The sequence below is a fragment of the Delphinus delphis genome, chromosome 16 (assembly GCF_949987515.2).
Source record: "Delphinus delphis chromosome 16, mDelDel1.2, whole genome shotgun sequence".
NCBI lineage: Eukaryota > Metazoa > Chordata > Mammalia > Artiodactyla > Delphinidae > Delphinus > Delphinus delphis.
In genome coordinates, this window is record NC_082698.1 from 76816398 (window position 1) to 76837497 (window position 21100).

Genomic DNA, 21100 nt, shown 5'->3' on the forward strand with positions numbered 1-21100 from the left:
CCCTAGTTTTCTCTGTAATAACCAGCAACGTAAAGAATTACAGCAATGTAATAACAACCAGCAGGAGAGATGATCACATTAAGCGAAGTAAGTCAGACAGAGAAAGACAAATACTGTATGCTATCACTTACATGTGGAATCTACAAAAATGACACAAATGAACTTATTTACAAAACAGAAAGAGACTCACAGACTTAGGAAACAAACTTATGGTTACCAAAGGGGAAAGACGGCAGGAAAGGATAAATTAGGAGGTTGAGCTTAACATATACACACTACTGTATATAACATAGATAACCAACAAGGGCCTACTGCATAGCACAGGGAACTCTACTCAATATCCTGTAATAACCTATATGGGAAACGAATCTGAAAAAGAATAGATATATGTATATGTATAACTGATTCACTTTGTTGTACACCTGAAACTAACACAACATTGTAAATCAACTATACTCCAATATAAAATTAAAAAAACAAATAAAAGGCATCCCCCAAAACAACCAATTAGCAGGAAATCTGCTCCGTAAGTATCATTTTTAATAAAACCCGTCTTTAACATACAGGCTCTCTAATGTGCAGGAGAGGTGGAAAACTGCAGTCATTGCCCGCGAGCTTAGTCTAAGAAATCCGGGATCTATCCGACGCTGAATATTCTCATTTGGAAATGAAAAAACCCAACTGTTAGAAACTATCCTCATCCATTCCTGGCTTCTAAAGCTTAAGAAGGAGGAGCCCTTCCCCACTTCTCACCTGCCACATTCATTTCAAAACAGAAGAGGGTTTTCTTTGATGCAGTTGAGCGTCTCTTCCCCTAAAATCTACGCTCTACCATACCTTCACCCGCATGCCCAGGGTCCCTCAAACGTTCCCATGTCTGACTAAATGCTGCTCTGCTGTCTAAACAATAGTGATAAGATAACAACAACAATACGACATTTGTTGATCTCTTCATATGCATCAAGGTTTTACATGCATTTTCCTACTGAACCTTCACAACAATCCCATGAAGTAACAGCTAACTTTTAAGCTGCATTTCACAGAGGAGAAAAATCATGTTTAAAGAAATTAAGTCACACAAGTCACACAACTGTTAGTGGCAGAGGCGAGGCCCAAACCCAGGTCTACAGCTCATTCTCTTAATTACAAATCTCTACAGTGTCTGTAGAAAGAGCACGTGGGCTCAAAGAATCACTTCGTTGCAAGTGTTTCGTTTAACAAGTCAGAGACTAAAGATCCAAAAGACTATGGCACAACCTCGTTCTGCTCCTAAGTCTCGATGATGATATTGTATCACTGAACGCACCTACACCCCAAGCCTTTGGGTTCCATAACGAACTTCCCTGGCTCTCCACTTAACTACCATTCTGCCTCTCTTGTGCCTTTTCTTCACCTGTCAGTGTCCTAAATATCAGCCTTATCTAGGATTCCGTCCTCAGCTTCCTCTCTAGTTAGTCTATTCCAAGGCTTTGCAGCCTTTTAAAGCAATGCCCAACTTGCTAAACATAACACTCTAGTCACTGTTCCTCCCTCTCTACCTAGGGCTCCCCTTCTTTCAACTACCCCCTGTGCACTTGTGATTTATATCCAACCCAAGCTTTGTGTAAGTTAAAGACTCAAAAATTCCAATTTCCCATAGACCCTTTATTTTACTTCCCATAGACCCTCTGTACTCACCAGTGTCCAAAATCTCACTCAGTCCTTTGTATCAAATCTGTCCATCTCCTACAATCTTTAACACCATCTCTCTTCCCTAGAGTCAGAAACTCTAGGGAGTTTCTTGCCCTTAAATCTGATACATTCTCTCACCGACCACATAGAGTTCATCCTTAAACGAGTCAATCTGACCTGAAATGTTTCTGGGCCAGGCTGTCCTATTCTAACGGCCACTCTCCAGGATAAGCTTCTCCTTTTCTCTCACATGAATGACTTCATCGGCCTTCTCCGAGTTGGCTTCCCTGCTCCAGAATCTCTCCACCTCCGATCTAAGTTCTTCTTGTTCGTCAGAGACACTCTTTTCAAAGAGACCTGACCACGTCACCCCTCCCCACACACTCCTTCCCAACCATCTCAGGGTAACAGCCAACCCGTGGGAATGGCACTAATGAGCCTTCAGAAACTACAAACAGAACTACCATATGACCCAGCAATCCCACTACTGGGCATACGCCCTGAGAAAACCATAATTCAAAAAGAGTCATGTACCAAAATGTTCACTGCAGCTCTATTTACAATAGCCAGGAGATGGAAACATCCTAAGTGTCCATCATCAGATGAATGGATAAAGAAGGTGTGGCACATATATATGACGGAATATTACTCAGCCATAAAAAGAAACGAAATTGAGTTGTTTGTAGTGAGGTGGATGGACCTAGAGTCTGTCATACAGAGTGAAGTAAGTCAGAAAAAGAAAGACAAATACCATATGCTAACACATATATATGGAATTTAAGGGAAAAAAATGTCATGAAGAACCTAGGGGTAAGACAGGAATAAAGACTCAGACCTACTAGAGAATGGACTTGAGGATACGGGGAGGGGGAAGGGTAAGCTCTGACAAAGTGAGAGAGTGGCATGGACATATATACACTACCAAACGTAAAATAGATAGCTAGTGGGAAGCAGCCGCATAGCACAGGGAGACCAGCTCGGTGCTTTGTGACCACCTAGAGGGGTGGGATAGGGAGGGAGGGAGACGCAAGGGGGAAGAGATATGGAGATATATGTATATGTATAACTCATTCACTTTGTTATAAAGCAGAAACTAACACACCATTGTAAAGCAATTATACTCCAATAAAGATGAAAAAAAAAAAAAAAAGCTGACCAAGTTTCCATGTCTAGTTTCCATGCTTCCTCCACCCTGCCCCTCATCAGTCGGGAATAACTGCAATTCCCAGTATGCACTGCATCCCTCTGAGTCTTCTGTTTGGAATTAATTCCTCGGATAAACCGTCTTTTGAATTCCGTCTCATCTTTTCTATAAACCCTATCAACACACCGTTAACATCTTCTTCCTAACCTACTAAAAGCAGCACTTTTCGTTTAGGGCATTTTTTGAGGCTCTGCATTTCATGTTTCACCATAAGCTAGGTCTACCTGGGGAGAGGTAACACTAGTACCCAGGTCTCAGAGTGACTCTTCCCAAGGTTAAACAGCTCATTAAAGAAGTACTAACTTTCTAAATGTTCTCTGTATCTTTCTTTAAACTACAAAAATAAATATTTATCAAGAATAGTTATCTAAGTGATACGCTAATATGATGAGAAACCTCCACTAAAAGACTTAAAGCCACGTAATAAATCACCCGGGTCATGCCTTCTGTCCCAATAATCGCTTATTTATGCATTGCACTTACCATATTCATCCATTAATTGGTGAGGCAAAATGGAACATTCAAATCACCCTCAATATTTTTATGGTTTTGGATTATTTGTGCACTTTTCCCCATGATCCAGGCTACTGCCATCTTGGCCCAATGCCAAATAATATTAACATAAGAGAGATTAAAATCACATAAAATATTAGGGAAAGTGCTCCATTTTATTATCTATCTCAGTAAATGGGAGGTAACAGGAAAAGGTCCTAAACCTCTGGGCAATCTGAGAAGTCTGAAACTGAACTGGAGACTAAACATTCCAGAAAGAGGATTCATCAAAACGAACGAACATTTCACAAAGGTTTAAGTAAGTGAATGTGTTCATTCCTCCCACTCAGTTTATTGTATTCACTGCTTCTCACCATGTTTTAATTATACAAGAATTTTCTGCAACTCTATTCATAGGTAGTCAAAACCATACATGAGAAAAAAACTACAGAGGAGGCCAGCAATGGATCACTTCAGTGGACAGATGAATGACAGTGGCCCACTTTCTCTTATGCTAATGGCCTGAACAGACAAATCCTTAATTTACAAAACTTATATCAAAACAAGAAAATGCAAGGCTCAAGGCGCTGGGCTCAGGTACCAACCTTCGCTGCTCTTCACCGTGTTCTCCTGAAGGGACCGTGAGGCATTCATCCATGTGTCCATGAAGCAACCTGAGGACGTCACCACCAATCAGATACCCTAGAAGGATTGAAACGCAGTCACATTTGAACTGTCATCATCAGATGTTGACAGCTGAACAGATCATTGGCTCCAATCTCCTATGTTCCTAGACAGAGACACAGGAGTCCAGCAAGGCTTAAGTACCTGGCCAAAATCACAGAGACGGATGGTGCCACCTGCCTGCCACCTCTGAGCCCTGGGTTCCCAAGTCCCACAGTTAGTGATGTTCCCACGATTATACATGACCTCAGCCTCATAAAACCCTCCACTAAACATGCAAGCCTGGATAGGCTCAGATTTGAACTTACATAAGTGAGAACAACCAGAACACACAGATATTTCCTGGGAAAGCCCTGATGTACAAGCACTGCTGTGATCCAGTTCTAAGTCACACACCCTGGAAGATGAGCAATCTTGACAGTAGCCTGCCTAAGCAATACCCTGAGGCCAAAACACTGGAGAAAATCACCCCTAGAAAGCTAGCATGTAAAACACACACAAAAATAAACTAAAGCTGACGGCAGCATAAAAATAAGAGGAGATAAACCTTCACACAAACTTCACTTTTAAATAGCAATTCAAATGAGTTTCTTAAATGTTATGTATCTGCATTACAGAATATTTTGACACCAACAGCTCTAATGAATTTACTCATTATCACAATCCCAAAGATGACTGCCAACTCTGCATCGGGGACCAGCCCCCTAATGGAAGTGGAGTTCTCACCTTGGGCTGCTTCACTTCCTGAGCTGATTGGGGCCACGCTCCAGAGGGTCTGCTGGAAAGCGGCGTCCACGTGCAGGCTGCCGTTGCCATAAGACAAGTGCTGCATTAGAAGCAAAAGAAGGCCATCACTAGAGGCTCTGGGTAAGTGCTTCTGGCAACTCAAACTGAACGCTGCCAACGTGGGACTGTCCACAGAGAGCCTCCGTTGCAATCCCGTCACTCAAAAATGAAGAGACTAGTAGGAAAAAAATTGGAGTTTATATTTGACTTTAGGTATTTTTCAGCTTCCTTCTAAGAGTTACTACTTAAGCCACTAATCCGAAAACACAAATAAAATAGATTTATTTGTGAAAACAGACTATTTTGTTTTAAAGGCTTATTGATGGGCAAATTTGTACAGATAGTAGGCCCTTACCATTAAAATTATAATTACGTTTTTACCTATCACACTGTGACAGTGTGTTGACAATGAAGTAGGTTAAACCTACTGGACTAATGTGTTAGTTTCATGGGGGTCCTTTAGGAACTTTTATCTACAATCTGATGTAATAGCTATTAGATGGCAATATTCCCTAATAGGTATCAAAAACCAAGACAATACATGTCCTTCAAAATTCAGACATTACAAATCTCAGATGTTCCTTCTTAAGTCAAATGTATTAAAAGAACATCATATTTCACACCTTTGAGAGCCATCATTGATGAGTTCTGAAATGATAAGTAAAGAAAAACAAAATTATGAGTACAGACAAATGACTTATTTCACTAACCATTACCTGGCTGCTGCTAGAATTTCAAACATGCAAAGAACAACCACCTTTTTTCTTGCAGTCATCTGAGTAAACATCACCAATATTCCTAGAATGTTCCTGCAACACTTTCCAACGCTGATGACGGCCTAAGCATTTTTTTTTATTTTTTTTTTGCGGTACGTGGGCCTCTCACTGCTGTGGCCTCTCCCATTGCGGAGCACGGGCTCTGGACGCGCAGGCTCAGCGGCCATGGCTCACGGGCCCAGCCGCTCTGCGCCATGGGGGATCCTCCCAGACCGGGGCACGAATCCGCGTCCCCTGCATTGGCAGGCGGACTCTCAACCACTGCGCCACCAGGGAAGCCCCAGCCTAAGCTTTTAAAGACTTCAATTGCACTAGAACTTTCCCAGATATCTGACCTTCCTAGTTAGACAAACAGCAGTCACGGCATGCAGAAGCACACTGGTATATGCCACAAGCCTTTCAACATCCAAAGGTCTCTTCTGCCTAAATATACTAATCTCATGTCACCAGCATAGGGAGGCATTTCGTTTTCTTTCTCTTACAAACAAAACCCAAGACATTTGTGACATTTGACATATATGTAATTATCTTATCAGCAACTTTCCAATCGATAAGATTAAAAGTGGATGCTTCAGGTTTAGCAATAACCTGCTTACCCCTCTCCCATCTCAACCAGCTGTCTGCCTTTTTTACGACCTCCTTTCTACCTGGACTTGTCATTCTTATGCAAAAATCCGGCTAAGATGTCTTTATTGAATTAATTTCTTCCCTAATATATTAAAACTCTTTAACTATTTACAAATAAATCATATGCCATCTGCTTCCACAAACAAGAAAAATACATTTTTCTTCATAGCCCTTATCACAATGGGATCATTTAGTGTATTTTTTATTCTCCCTCTTGTAAGCTGACACAGGCTCACAACTGTATCCCTAGCATCTAGCAAGGTTACTCAATAAAGAAGTATGTGCAGAAGTGAACCAAACCTTTAAAATCAAAGTAGGATAAACTTTAAAAAAATATTTTAAGTTATTCCTTAAATGTTCCTATTTCAATGACCTGAGCCAAAATAACAGCACAAACACACCAAAAAAAAAAAAAAAAGAAACCTGTAAAACCATATGGATTTTATCAAACCATCAGAAGACGATTCAAAATACCAATGCTTATATTTTTACTTTTGAATTCAAGTGAAAGCTCATGCCATATTACGATAAATAGATTTGTTCATTCATCCTTGTTCACTGAATACACTACGTATAAAGCATTGTGCTAAACATTGATAGAACACATTCCCCACCATGAGGGCTCGTAAGCTAGAAAGGTAAGTAAAATATATCCACAAAATGCTGTGAGTCAGTGTTTTGAAGATAGTAGCTGAATTGTAATCAAAGTGCTACAGGAACTGAGAGAAAAGAACACTTGGACCAGCCTCACTGGAACACAGTTCATTGTCCTGGGCTTCAGGACAGGTGCTATTTCCACAGGAGAGACAGGGTTCCACGTGGGACGAGGCATTTGAAGAGCCAGTAGGATCATTTGGCCTGAGCGTCACATTTATATACTTAGAGATGCTGTCTCCAAAAGTTTGTACATACACTGTATTTGCATATGTGTATTAATAATGTTAATGCGCTAAGTGTAGATTTTTTTTAAAAATACCAAAACTTTTATAAAGTACTTTGGAGATTTTCATTCTTAATACACCAGAAACCTTGTAATTGTAAGTGACCTGGGCTTTTTTGGTGCTGTAGGCTCTAATAAGGGAAATGGTACCCAAAGGGGCAGAGATACGGGAACATACAGCACAGCAGAGAGTTTCATCTTTGGGGCTTACAGCATATACTTAGAAAGAGAGTGAAAGATAGGCCTGCAGACAAAGCAGGTGTCAGATCAAGGACCTTATAAGCAATAAGGAGCTACTGCAGTGAAAAAACAATGGGAAGGGGGGGAGGACGAAAATGCAATCTTCAAATCATATCTAAGCCTAAAGGTACACAATAAATATAACCATAAAAAAAGGAAAATCTCAGTCTGTTGGAGAAAGTAAAAAAAAAAGTCCTTAAGATCATATTACATCATTTAAAGTTATCTAAATCATGTCCACGCTTCTCAAGAAAATATTCTCTAGGCATAACTATTTTGGACGCTTCTATTTAATTTTGCCACTTAAGCAACAAAGGGAAATCTGAGTAAGAACCACACAGGCTTGTGATGGTAAATATTCAGAATGCAGTAACAATTTCAGTTACTGACACTAACTAAGATGGGTTATCCTTAAAGCCCAAACAGATGTTGTCAGAGGTTGAAAGCAAAGCTGGCCTTAGGCTGAAATATGTAACTGCTCTAAAATTTACACACCCACCAGGAGCACTGCAGGCACTTTGGGGAGTGATCTGCTCTCTCCTATCACCTTGATTCTCATGTTAGTGACTCTCAAGTTCTCATGGACACACAAATCATCTGAGGATCTTGTCAAAAAAAGGCAAATTTGAATTCAGGAGGTGTGAAGGGGGGCCAACCAAGGCCACTGGTCCAAGAAGCATATTTTGAGTAACAAGGCTTTATATGATAGAAGCACGAAATCTCAGGAATAGAAAAGATATTATTATAAATCACCTCCCAGGAGTTCTCAACCTGGACTCCACTTTGATACTTTTAGTTTCCTTTGTAATCCAGTGTATATATTTTATACATTTTAAAAGATAATGAAACAGAGTCAGTAAGCTTTCTCCGACTGTCCTAAATGGTCCAAGGCACAAGAATTTCTAAGAATATCCGAATTCAACCCTTATCTGATGCATCTATTCACTCATTTATTTCTCTCATATTAAGTGTCAGGCACTTGGCCCTGGTGATGCAACACACTTGAGAAAAATGATCCTCCAGTGACAGGGAACACAAGTAAACAAGATACATCACCCCTCAGACTTCACTTTTTTATTCTGAGAAAAAAACAAGGGACACAGAATAGATGTTCTTTCCAAATGGAACAGTCTATGATTCCATCACCTGAGCCACAGAGAGAAAAAAAAAGGCTCAAGGTAAATAAATAAAAAATAAATTGGATGGAATCTAAGAAAAAAAAAAAGAAAAGAAAAAGGTCATGAAGAACCTAGGGGTAAGATGGGAATAAAGACACAGACCTACTATAGAGCATGGACTTGAGGATATGAGGAGGGGGAAGGGTAAGCTGTGACAAAGTGAGAGAGTGGCATGGACATATGTACACTACCAAACGTAAAATAGATAGCTAGTGGGAAGCAGCCGCATAGCACAGGGAGATCAGCTAGGTGGTTTGTGACCACCTAGAGGGGTGGGATAGGGAGGCTGGGAGGGAGGGAGACTTAAGAGGGAAGAGATATGGGAACATATGTATATGTATAGCTGATTCACTTCGTTATAAAGCAGAAACTAACACACCATTGTAAAGCAATTATACTCCAATAAAGATGTTTAAATAAATAAATAAATTGGTTGATACGATGAAGAGCTTGAAAATATTTATGATCACTGTCTTTTTAGCTATCAGTATTTTTAAGCAACTTGAGGGAGTTCGGTAACTTACTATGCAATCAGAACACCTAGCATATACTGGAAATTCAGAGGTGGGTATGAGAGAAGTAAATTCTTCTGAGCCCTAGAACAGCTTTCCTTTAAGCATTTTTCATCACTTTTTAGATTGTGGGGTTTTGCTTTTCCTAATTTACTTTTAGACAGTTGTTTGGTAATATTTTCATGGATTTTAAAAATCTGTCTGCTACTGTATAGCACAGGGACCTCTACTCAATACTCTGTAATAACCTATATGGGAAAAGAATCTAAAAAAGAGTGGATATATGTATATGTATAACTGATTCACTATGGTATACACCTGAAACTAACACAACATTGTAAACTAACTATGCTCCAATAAAATTTTTTTTAAAAATCTGTCCGTTTCTATAGGTGACAGAGAAAATTATTCAAAAATCAATGTTTCAAATGAGAGAAATCCAATCCACGTGTTGAAAACTCTTGTGCATACCATGGTGATTTTTATATCTTTCTAACACAAGTAAAAATTATTTTGCGTGCTTTACCTTATTTTGTTTAGTCTGAAAGAGATTCACAGTAATATCTATTTGACCAAATTTCCTCTCTTTTAAATTGTATCTCTTATATTTAAGCTGCTTTGATAAAGCCTCCTTTAAAAGAAAAAAATAAGTCGTTCCAATGGGTCAAAGGAATTTTTCTTCCTCTTAGATATTCCTGAAAAGAGGATTAGACTATCATTTCATATTAGAATATGAAACAGCAAGATTAGAAAAGACATTATTTGGATGAGTGGCTTACAACCTTTTCTGGAGATAAAACCCTTTATTCCTGAGAAATCATGTACAAGGTTCATCACATAAAGCAGAAAAGGGCAGAGCATCCTAGGTGGGGCCTGGGCTCCGGGAGCCCAGCACAGTCCACAGGACACCTCCGCAGAGGACAGAGTGAAAATCAATCCTTCAATCCATTTTAATCAATTTAGCATCCCAATAGTTGTAAGCTTGATTAGAGCAGCAAATGCACAATTAGATAGTTCAAACGTAGCTTAACCATCACTGTTCCTGAAGAAATATTAGATCAAAGGCCAACAGACACTAACAAATGAAAAGTTACAAAGGCAATGACAGGACGTGTTTACTTTTAGTAGTTAGTTTTAACGGATGTGTTTTCAGCCGTATTTCTTATTTATTTTTAACCAAGTCAGCATCTTCTCAGAATATTAATCTGGCTTTCACATGATAGCCCTTTATTTAAAATCAACTGTAACTGTCTCTTCACTTCTCACTTCCCAACTTTCTCCTCTTCTGGTTAAATATCTACAGTTCTTAATAGGCACAAATCTCCTGGGTAAATTGTGATAACAATTCACTAAGCAATTTTTATATGTGCCATTCATAGAGCTAAGAGTGTTGTCTGGATTAAGCATTCAATCCTCTTAATATCCCTGTGAACTAGGCTATTACCCCCATACTGCAGATGAAGAAACTGAGGGTTTGAAGAGGTTTTATGACTGGCCCAGGCTCATGCTTAGCAGACTCCGTACCAATAAACAATATATATATATATATATATGCCCAATTTTCAGTTATTCAGCTTCAGTACGAGGATTATTCCAGCTGCCGCTGTTTAGTCCAATGTCTTTTACTGCCTCGCTTTTTGCCCTTTCACTTCCTCCAGATCCTTCTCACTAAGTACCATGTAGGTCCTTGAATCCGTGAACATAATACTCTGTATTCTCACTACTATTGACTCACAGTGGAAATGTGAGGTAATAATTAACTCTCCCTACACCCACAGAAACATCCTGCAGCATCTCTAACCTAAACCCTAACACTTAGTTACTGTCTCACGATACTCTCCTGCAGTTCCATGGGTTTGGTTTGTTTTTTCCACTATTTTTTTTGAGGCTGGAAGCCATGTGTAATCTGTCCTTGGTCATTCCTGTGGTTTCTACTATATGCTAGGTCTATACAGATGATCACTAAACTCACTGACTTCATCATCAAATAAAAGTGAAATTTTAACAATCTGGTTGGCTTACTATCTGGAGCTCTATATAAAAGGGTATCAGAAAAGGAACTTAAATAAGTTGGCTAAAATGTAGCTTGAGGGCTTCCCTGGTGGCGCAGTGGTTGAGAGTCCGCCTGCCGATGCAGGGGACGCGGGTTCGTGCTCCGGTCCGGGAAGATCCCACATGCCGCAGAGCGGCTGGGCCCGTGAGCCATGGCCGCTGAGCCTGCGCGTCCGGAGCCTGTGCTCCGCAACGGGAGAGGCCACAACAGTGAGAGGCCCATGTACCCATGTACCGTAAAAAAAAAAAAAAAAAAAAAAAAAAAAAGTAGCTTGAAAATTATCTGTGAATGTAATTAACAGAAGGGGCACCTCAGGCATTACAATTACTGCCAATGTTTGTATAGTGTTCTTTAATTCAAAGCATCTTCAAAATCCATCATCTCATTGCTTCATCACGGTAACTGTGGTGCTAGGGAGAATCAGCACCATTTTGCAAGTGCGGAAGCCAGAATTCAGGGAATTAAGTGACTCAGGAATTTGCTGGTAGAAGTGATGCTATAAGCTCTAGCCTCAGTGAGATTCTGAATTTTCTCCTCCTTCTGTGCATAATGATACCATCCCGTCAAACAAACTCTGCTGTGTAGTGGAAAGAACAAGTGATACAGCAAAAACATGCATACTTCTGTCCAAATCAAAATAAGATATGTGTAGAATTTATATACTAAGAAGCATGCATGAATTATTTTTATTACTGCTATTGGTTTCCAAGTAAAAATACAACTCGAAATGTCTATCTCCCGATCAAAATACATCACCTTCACATATACAGCACAGGCACACAGCAAGGGCTCAATAAATGCTTATTTGACGAGCTGACACCTTGGATTGTCCTAGAAATGTGCGTGGTGCCTGATTCCACCTACAATGCTTAAGAGACAAGAGGGGAGAGATGTTCCAAGCCTCCCTTTAGCTCTGCACCATTAGATGTTCCATTTAATTTAATAGTTCCTGTCAGTTACACAAGGCCCTGTTTCACCACTTTCCTGTCTTCATCATTACCTCTTCCCTCAAAGCAAGTAAAACCACACCCTTCTTCCTAGAAATGTTTCAAAATTGGAACTGTGTTGGTAAGCAAAAACTGACTCGAAGCACCCCCAGACCCACCTTATTTCCACATTCACAGAGCCCAAGGGTACCAACTACTTACTTAATTCTAAAACAACTACACACAATATGTTGATTTAAGGCAGTAGGAATACACTTTCTATAAACTAGCATGAGCTTAACTGCAATGATGCTCTAGTTCTGATTTTTGTTTCAATCATCATCCACTATGATGTCTGGGATTTTTTAATGTGGATATTCATGTAAAGTTTATAATACCATATTTTATATTTCTTTGCTTTCTCAACCTTAAAATAGAAAGAATATTTTCACTGACACCCTTCACACTTCCATTGATTTCAATATTCTGCAAAATTCTGCATATGATTATTCTTTAGCAAAAATATAATTTACTACAGAAGTTAGATATTGGCCTCACCACAAAAGTAAAAAATACCTTCAATGATTAAGCATAAACTTCTTTCTTCAATCTCCCATTTCTAGCCCTTTCTCTTTGAAACAATGCAATGTCAGTGAGGGAATTAAACCATTTTTTTATTTTATTTCTCCTTTCTTAGCATGACAAGTGTTCCTCACATAATAATCTGCTTTCATAAATATCAAAATAAGTAATCACAGCCTCATTAATATAGCCTTCTCATTGGGTGCAAAATAAAGTCCGTGGAATTTCAAATTCCTGATTGGACTGCATTTACATGCTGTTAATAAAATAATCCAAGAACAGGCATTATCGATGTCACGAACTTACATATCAAGGGCACGAGGGAAGCCTGTCTAAATAATCCTGGTAAGCCACACTTCCACACCTGTCACATTATTCTTCTACTTAGGGAGTTATGTATAATTCATCAAATAGAGATACAGGCTTGTTTCTAAGCAATTTTCCTAGATAATTTACAATTTCAGCTTTAAAAAGATCATTCTATTGACCTGTCACTTATCATATCACCAACTACATGATCCGCCTTTGCACACTTACCAAGTACCTTTCGGAGGACACACTAACTAAGATGAGGTCATCTCCAACCCGTACTTTTTCTCCTTCTGAGCGCTGCTTGGAGGCAGGATGGATGGTCCACCAACAAGCTTCACCTGCACAATGATTGAAATGTGAAACACAAAGAAATGCCTCAGTTTCAAACTCGATATTCTTTGCCAGTGACTCCAACATACAAGAGGGAAATGAAGTCCTCAAAATCAGTCTTCTTAAAATGAAACTGTCCTATTCACACAGACGTCAGAAATTTGAAATAGAACGCAAATTCATCTCTTAGACCATGAAAATCAAAAAGCATTAGGCCAAATTAGCTTAGAATCTAAAAAAATAGTGGGGATATGTATAACTGATTCACTTTGCTGTACAGCAGAAACTAACAGAACATTGTGAATCAACTATACCCCAATAAAAATTAGAAAAAAAGGGGAAGAAAGAAAGAGGGAGAGAGGGAGGGAGGAAGACATACTGACATGAAAAGACTATTCTCATAGAAACGGGCTGTGACATTAGGGGAAGTTTGGTGTCTCTTTCCCCCACTAAGAATTGCTTTAAAAGGATGTTTATTTATGCCAAGACAAGGCCAATTTCACCAGCCACGCTGATCCAACTTCGCTCCTTACACAATCACATGTTGTTACACTGCTCACACTGCTCTCTCCTATTAACATCTAGTTTGCCACTTGATTTTCAAAAGGATTTGGGTTTTTGTGACATGACAGTTGCATTATAACAATTTAAAAAACCTCTACTTTTGGGGGGATGCTGATGCAAAATAGGTACAAAATATTGTCCCCTAAGTTTACTATCCTGTGCCTTATTTCACAATATTGTGTTATTTTAAAATGTGGTAGTTTCTATTAATCTAGGAGTAAAATAGTAGAGAATCCTACAGAATTTTCTGGGATACATTATAAAACTATCTGGGTATACATAAAATCAAATAATTTCTTGTAGAACAAGTCAAGCATACGCCTCATGAACCATATAACCATACTTTAGTCTCATCACCTAGGATATAAACATAAGCACAGAACTTTTCAATCTGTTCACAGTTCCTTTTGAAACCTTTAAGTTCTACTGCAAAATAGGAATCGTTTTAGTGATATCTGTTATCTAACAATTATCATTCTCTGTGCCCAGCTTTATTATTTCTCCATAAAACTTTTTTTTTTTGGCTTCTTTACTAATTGCCCAATGCCAAAATGTAAACTCCATGATAGCAGAGCATTTGTATGTTTTGTTTACTGGGGTTTCCCCAGCTCCTACTAGCATTCTGTAGGCATTCAATAACAATTCATTTTGCATAAATGAGTAAATGAGTCAGCAAATAACACTTCTTAAGCATATTTAACAGGCAATATGTAATCTATGCCCTGAGCTGCTTTTCTTACACAAACCATATTCTTACTTGAACGTCATGTTGCAGAATTCCTTATCTTCATCCACTCAACTCACATTTTTAGAGTTGTAGGGAGTTTTTCATTCATTCACTCAAATATTGATAAAGCACGCACTATTTGTCAATCATTGCTTTAGTAGCTGGGGATACCTCAACAAATAAGGAAGAAAAAGTTATCTGCCTTGTGAGTTTCATTCTGCTCAAGGCAGGCACACAACAAATGATAAATATAGTAAATAGTTCAGTAATTCAGAAGAAGTAGAGACCAATGGGGAAAAGAGAGCAGCATGTGGGTGTAGGGTGAAAGACTGCCTTGTTTGGTGGGTTTCACTATTATATAATCATCTCAATGTATGAAAACAAGTTATAGATCGTGCATGTCTTTTACTCCTCTTGAGAGAGAGGACTGAAGATTTTTTTTTCATGCAACTATGTGCTGAAGTAAATTAATTACAATGAGAAAACTAAAACTACTAGCCAAAATACAGACGAATGATGGAGCCTATAGAAAATGAAATAAACATGAGAAGAACACATTTATCTTTCTGGTGTCTGGGATTCTTGGAATTTCTTGTACGAGGTGATGTGTTGGTCCATTAAAAAGTTAATTAGGTTGGTAAACAGAAATTTATTTTTATCCATTTGTTATCAGTGAAAATTTTAGAGTATGGGAAAGTATTTTAAAAAGGAGGGCATGTGTGAACTTGATCCCACCCATAAAAGCAACAACTTAATGAGTCGGTCTATTTCCTTCCATTCTTTTTTCTAGTTGGTCTTTTATTTATTTTTAATTTCTATTTCCTTCCATTCTTTTTTCTAGTTGGTCTCTTATTTCTTTTTAATTCCAAAATCGGGCATGCTCATTGTAAAAGATAAAGCCATCAAACTGTACAGAGGTGTATAAAGTGTAAAGTTCTCAAAGCATTGAGAATAAAAACACAAATAAAGCCTATACTTTCCTATCTGGAGTCTCCAAAAGTATAAATGTGTTAATATATGTTTTTTGTTTCAAAAATATGTAAATACATAGATATGGGCATATGATGACCTGTGGACAGGGGAATGAAGGAGGCTTTCATTTGCTACTTTTTTGGTTGAATGTTGACATTGACAATGTTACATGTGTACACTTAAAAATATTTTAAGATGCAAGCTGAAAGTTAGAAAAGATATGCATTAATAATACTTTACAAACTAATCAGAACACAGTAATATGGTTAACTATCAGCAGAGCATAAGTACTGTTTTCCTACCCAACTCCAACAAAAGAATAAGGTTTGAAGTCTAGTTTGCACATCAAGCTAATTACGTGGGGATGACCCACCAGTAGAAACAATGTACATTTCCTCCTTCTATTAAAACCTTTCCTAGTTAGTCATTTATTTTTTTCCTGAATTCGTCCCTAAGAATATTCAACCAGTTTATCTTCCAGAATATTCAACCAGTTTATCTTCCATCGTGTCTCAAGACGTCTCCCAATCCAATCCCTGCCACGATCTGAGCACAGCTTCATCACGGACCAAGGTGCTCACCTGTTGTGTCCTCTTGCAAGCCAACATCAAAGGCCAGTTTATCAGTTGAAGACCGAGAGGTGGACAGGCAGCACAGATACTAAAAGACACAGAATCAGTAGCTGTCACTAAACATTTATTGTCCATTCCAAGTCTAATTCTGAGCACTTACACAGCCTAAATGAGGAACAATGCTGTAGAGGAAATGTGGTTTTCTTCCCCCTCACAGAAAGACTGCAGAAATATGTCCTGTCGGTAAAAGAAGACAAGTAATTGGGGATATGTCTGTACATCTCTCACTTCATCTGATATTCACAATCATAAGCAAAAGGACAACCTGATCTGTCAGTTGGAAATCTTTCTCCCAAGCAGAAATTTGAACACTATTCACTTCTAGCTTCTAGTTTTGTTTTCATTTTTAAAATTTTAACTCTCTGAAATTTATCCAGAATTGAATTTCAAACGGTGTGTGTGTGTAGCCTGTCGCTTCACTGCAGTGAGGGTTTGTCACGTGTATACCAATGTGTGTTTCCCTAGGAGGAATGGAACTCTCCCAACACCACCATCTCCTGATTTCTTTCTCTCCCTCTTAAGTTTTCCTAACTATATATTCTTGGACATAAAATTTAGGATAATTTTTCAGGGCAACTCCTCTATCCCCACCCCAACCTCAAAATCCTCATTAAGTGTTGCAAGAATGAGAACACAAAGATGAATGTGGTATGAGCTCAAGATACACTGCCATCTACACCAACCAAGTGCAGTGCCGGAAAGAACAGGAACCCTGCAAACAGGACTCAGGGACAATGCTGGGGACTGAGCAAGCACAGACATCCCAGAAACGAGAAGCCTAGAAAACCCCTATGATAGAATAGGGTTCACCCAGCTCAGGGGATGTCTGTGAGCATAAGGAGGCAGGTGATACACGGATTGGGGACAGATGTGCTGACACGTTACATGGAATTCGGTGCCGTGAGGATGTAAAAATCAACTGACCTGGAGCCTCTGTCTCTTGACTGCAAACCACTGACCTCCCAAGTTATAGAAACAAGGCTTCAAGGGTCCCCAGACATTTTCCTAGCTAGTCAGGAGTATGAGTCTGACCTCAAGACGGGCAGCCCATGGTGGCCCCTGAGGGTTACAGACCTTAGATCTAAGCATATTAAATATGTGCCTTTATTTGAGAAAAAGTAACAGTGTTATAATACTGATTTCCCAGGTAAAAACTTAGTGATTGCTATTAAAGTCTTCTGCAATATTTCTCAATAATATTACAGTACCAGGCACTGCAACTGTTAGCGTACATTCTCTCCTCTTCTAAAGTTCACAGCAACTGTGAGGCACACACTATAATTATTTCACTAAATGTTAATTAAATTCTGTTAAGGGTAAAGACTTGGTCTTATTTACTACTATATCTAGCACACAGGAGGTGCTAAATAATATATATTGACTGAATGGATAAAATTTAAGCAATTACAGGCTTCAAGAAGTTTGGCAAGGTATCCAAGGCTGTACAGCATACAGGAAAGTGAGCCTGAACCCAGATCTACCAACCAAGTTCAGGTGCTTACCCATCTATATGTATCAAGGGTATTTTTCTGAAAACTGACTCTCATATGTATTATTTCATGTGTTTTCATTGCTATTGAAAGTGGAATTCCTTCCATGAAGTTCTAATGTGTGAGTGCTATATGCAAAAAGGTTGTTTTTATATATTTGTCTTCTATCCAGCCACTTAAAGTGTTCTCCTTTATTTTATTTCATACCTTACTAAGTCAGCCAAGATTTCCAGAACAATGCTAGATGCTGGCATAGTCTTGGGAGGTTTTTTTCTTTTAGTTTTGTCAAGAATGGATTCAGTGTTTGACAATTAAGTATGAGGTCACTGATTTGACATAAATATTTTCTTTATCATTGAGAAAATAATCATCAATGCTTAGTTTTTATTAGGAATTGGTATTTTTATTAAAAACCTGTTTCAGCACCTGTTAAGATGATCACAGTTTTTCTCATTTGACCTACTAATGTGATGTAGCACATTAACATAAATGATATTAAGTCATTAGTAAAATCACATCTATACTTCTCCTCTACTTCTCTTCCTATAATTTTCAATTCCATTAACCAGATTTTTCACATCAATATTCATGATGATGAAGATTGATGATTTTGTTTTTTTTGGTATTGATATTGAGGCTATGTTTAAGCTTTTGCTCAGGAACAGTTTACACATTTTGGGAATTATCTCCTTCTTAAAAGAAATGATTATTTTATACTTCCAGGTATTGGACTATTGTGTAGTTACTAAAATAAACTTGATGAAAAATTTAAATAATATGGATAATACTTATACTGTGATAATATGTAAAAAAAAATCTGGATATAAATTTGGTTATATAACAAGATCTCAATTATATTAAAAAAAATTTTAACGACAGCAAAGATTGAAAATTTTTAAAAAGTCCCCAACAGTTTTCTCTCATTGGTGTGATATGAAGATTTTTTTCTTCTGTAATTTCCAAATCTTACAGAATGAATACGTAGTGTTTTTATAACTTAATAAAGCTTTTAAAAGAATGGAATATTTATATATTTTATTTTATACATATTTTATACACACACACACACACGCGCGCGTATATAAATGAGAATGAGTAAATTGTGCCTGAGAGGAACCCAGTGGATAAATGGATAACTGGGTGCAAGAGGAGCTGATATGGAAAAACAAAGAGAACAACTAGTTAAGAAGGAAAAGAAGTTAGTGGAGAGTTGAAGGTGGGACTCGCAGTCAGTTTTTTATACTATTTTTCAGTAAGGATACTTTAATTCTCTAATAAGTAAACGGTTTGAAATAAAATCAGAAATGAGAACTATTTCTTACTTGACTCTTAACACCTCTCTCCTCCTAAACCTAGTCTTTCAAAAGTAAGATACGAAAAATAGAAGTCACATAATGATAGAACTGAAGGACCTTAAAGGTCCTCTAAGCTGTCATCTTATAAATGAGAAAACTAAGCAGGATATAAAGATATTAAAAAGTACATACAACCAAGCTTGTTAAAGCCATCAATGAAATGGAATTACCAAATATTTCCTGACCACATATGCACAAATGGGTCAGCGTGAGCACAGGGGAGATGCAGTCTACACGTGTACTCACCATGCCGCTGTAGGAATGGCGCAGCAATATGGCATGTCCATAGAGGAGCGTTCGGTGGCCACCACCTTGAGCGGTCTGAAGAGAGCAGAGAAAGGGTCGGCAAGGAAAAAAAGAGTAAATTTAACTAAGTCCATAAAAATGCTCTCTTGTTCCATGGAAAAGTTTAATGGGAAAAAATAAAAGAAGAGCTATTGCAGATGAGCAAAGTGCTGTGGAAAGAATGCTTAAATTGGGAAAAAGCTACCAAGAAAACCTTCTCCTGTGGGGGGAGGGGGCTAGCAGTTGATCTAGTTCTTAAACAATGAACTCGAGTTCAGTAAGTACCATAATTTGTAATTTTTGATTCCCAGTTATTTGTTGTCTGTATTTCACTTTACACTGTGGTCCGCGTCGAGCAGGGGCTACGGTACTTTGGGCATCGTGGTATACCAGATTCCTTGCAAAATGCCTGGCACGTAGTAAGGACTAAATAAATACTTCTTCAGTGAATGAGTCTTCTCAAAACACAAAATTCATCAAATCATCTTCAGGCTTAAAAACCTTTCATATCTTCCAACTGTTTACAGAAAAAGCGTCCAAATTCCTTTATACGAGATAGCGGAATGCTTCTCAAATTCTAGCAGGCTTACAAATCACCTGGAGAGCTTGTTAAAACACAGAACCCTGAGCCTACCCCCAAGATTCCGATCCAGTAGGTCTGGAGTAAACACAGAGATGTTTCATTTCAAAAATTTTCCAGATGACCCAGGTGCTGCTGTTTTGGGGACAACAGTGAGTAGTACACACATAGAGGACTTTAGTCTCAGCCCTTTCTAGCATCGCCCCCAAATCCCTTGTGCTCCAGACAGACACACTTTCCCTGCCCCGACCTTTCTTACTGCTCTGTCTTAGAAGACAATACTCCTTCCCTCTGTAGTCTTTTCCACCTCGTCGACTGCTTTAAACTCAGGTTAAGGGCTCCCTCTTCTATGAAGCTACAACCTGAGCTAAATTTGAGAAGCTAGATGGGTTCCCCGATCCAGGTGAGTAAAGGTGTCATAGGAAACAACTCCAGGGTATTAAGAAAGAGGAAGGGACCATGGGATTGCAGTGCTGGGTCGCAGAGAAACTAAACAGGAGTCATAAAGTAGATCAGGGTAACATCACGGGAGGTACAGAACATTATGCCAAGGAGGCTGCCCTTTTTTTCTGTAGGAAAAAGAGGTCTTTAAGGATGACTGTGATGTTATTGACTTATACATACTCTTAAGAAGTACAGGAGAAAGTACTTTAATATTCATTATTAGTATAGCTTTTTTACTAAAAATATATCCCCTTCCTACTGTTCCACATAATTTCTTAAAATAACTTTACATGTTATGCTTAAAAGACTTCCAAACCATTTAAAAATAGGTATTAAAAGGTACTAAAATTATGAGAAAAAAATTGCTTTACAAAAAAGGAAAGTTACTTTTTCACCTCCAGAGTGAAAAAGGGAAAAATCTACTCTGCAAAACTATATTCCTCCTAAGAATGAGGCCCTGTTTAGAGAGTACTTTTATTTTCTATAATATATTTGATTTACTGTGGCCAAGAACAACTTATTTACCTTGTCTGATTGGGACTAGTTTGGTAGGAGCTTACCTTTCCCTACCAGATATAAGTTCCAACGCTACAAGATCCAGCTGAACTTTAATGACACTAGACAGTCATACCAACCAAAACAAGATGTTTTTAGATGAAGAACAAGCTTTAGATTTAACCAGAGTGCTGTTTTTTCTGTAAAGCTTTGCCTGTGCATTTCATGTGTTCATATGTACAT

The 21100-nt window shown here is 38.4% G+C and overlaps 1 protein-coding gene across 1 annotated transcript in view; it reads right to left on the bottom strand.

Annotated features, from left to right (window-relative positions):
• RYR2 (ryanodine receptor 2) overlaps positions 1 to 21100 on the bottom strand; it is a 714060-nt gene that overhangs the window by 399871 nt on the left and 293089 nt on the right. Inside the window, exons 6-10 of the mRNA XM_060035003.1 lie at positions 19300 to 19374; positions 16158 to 16236; positions 13209 to 13321; positions 4778 to 4877; positions 3973 to 4069 (exon numbers count right to left, since the gene is read on the bottom strand). Of these exons, the coding sequence (XP_059890986.1) occupies positions 3973 to 4069; positions 4778 to 4877; positions 13209 to 13321; positions 16158 to 16236; positions 19300 to 19374 (464 nt within the window). The remainder of the gene's footprint in view (positions 1 to 3972; positions 4070 to 4777; positions 4878 to 13208; positions 13322 to 16157; positions 16237 to 19299; positions 19375 to 21100) is intronic.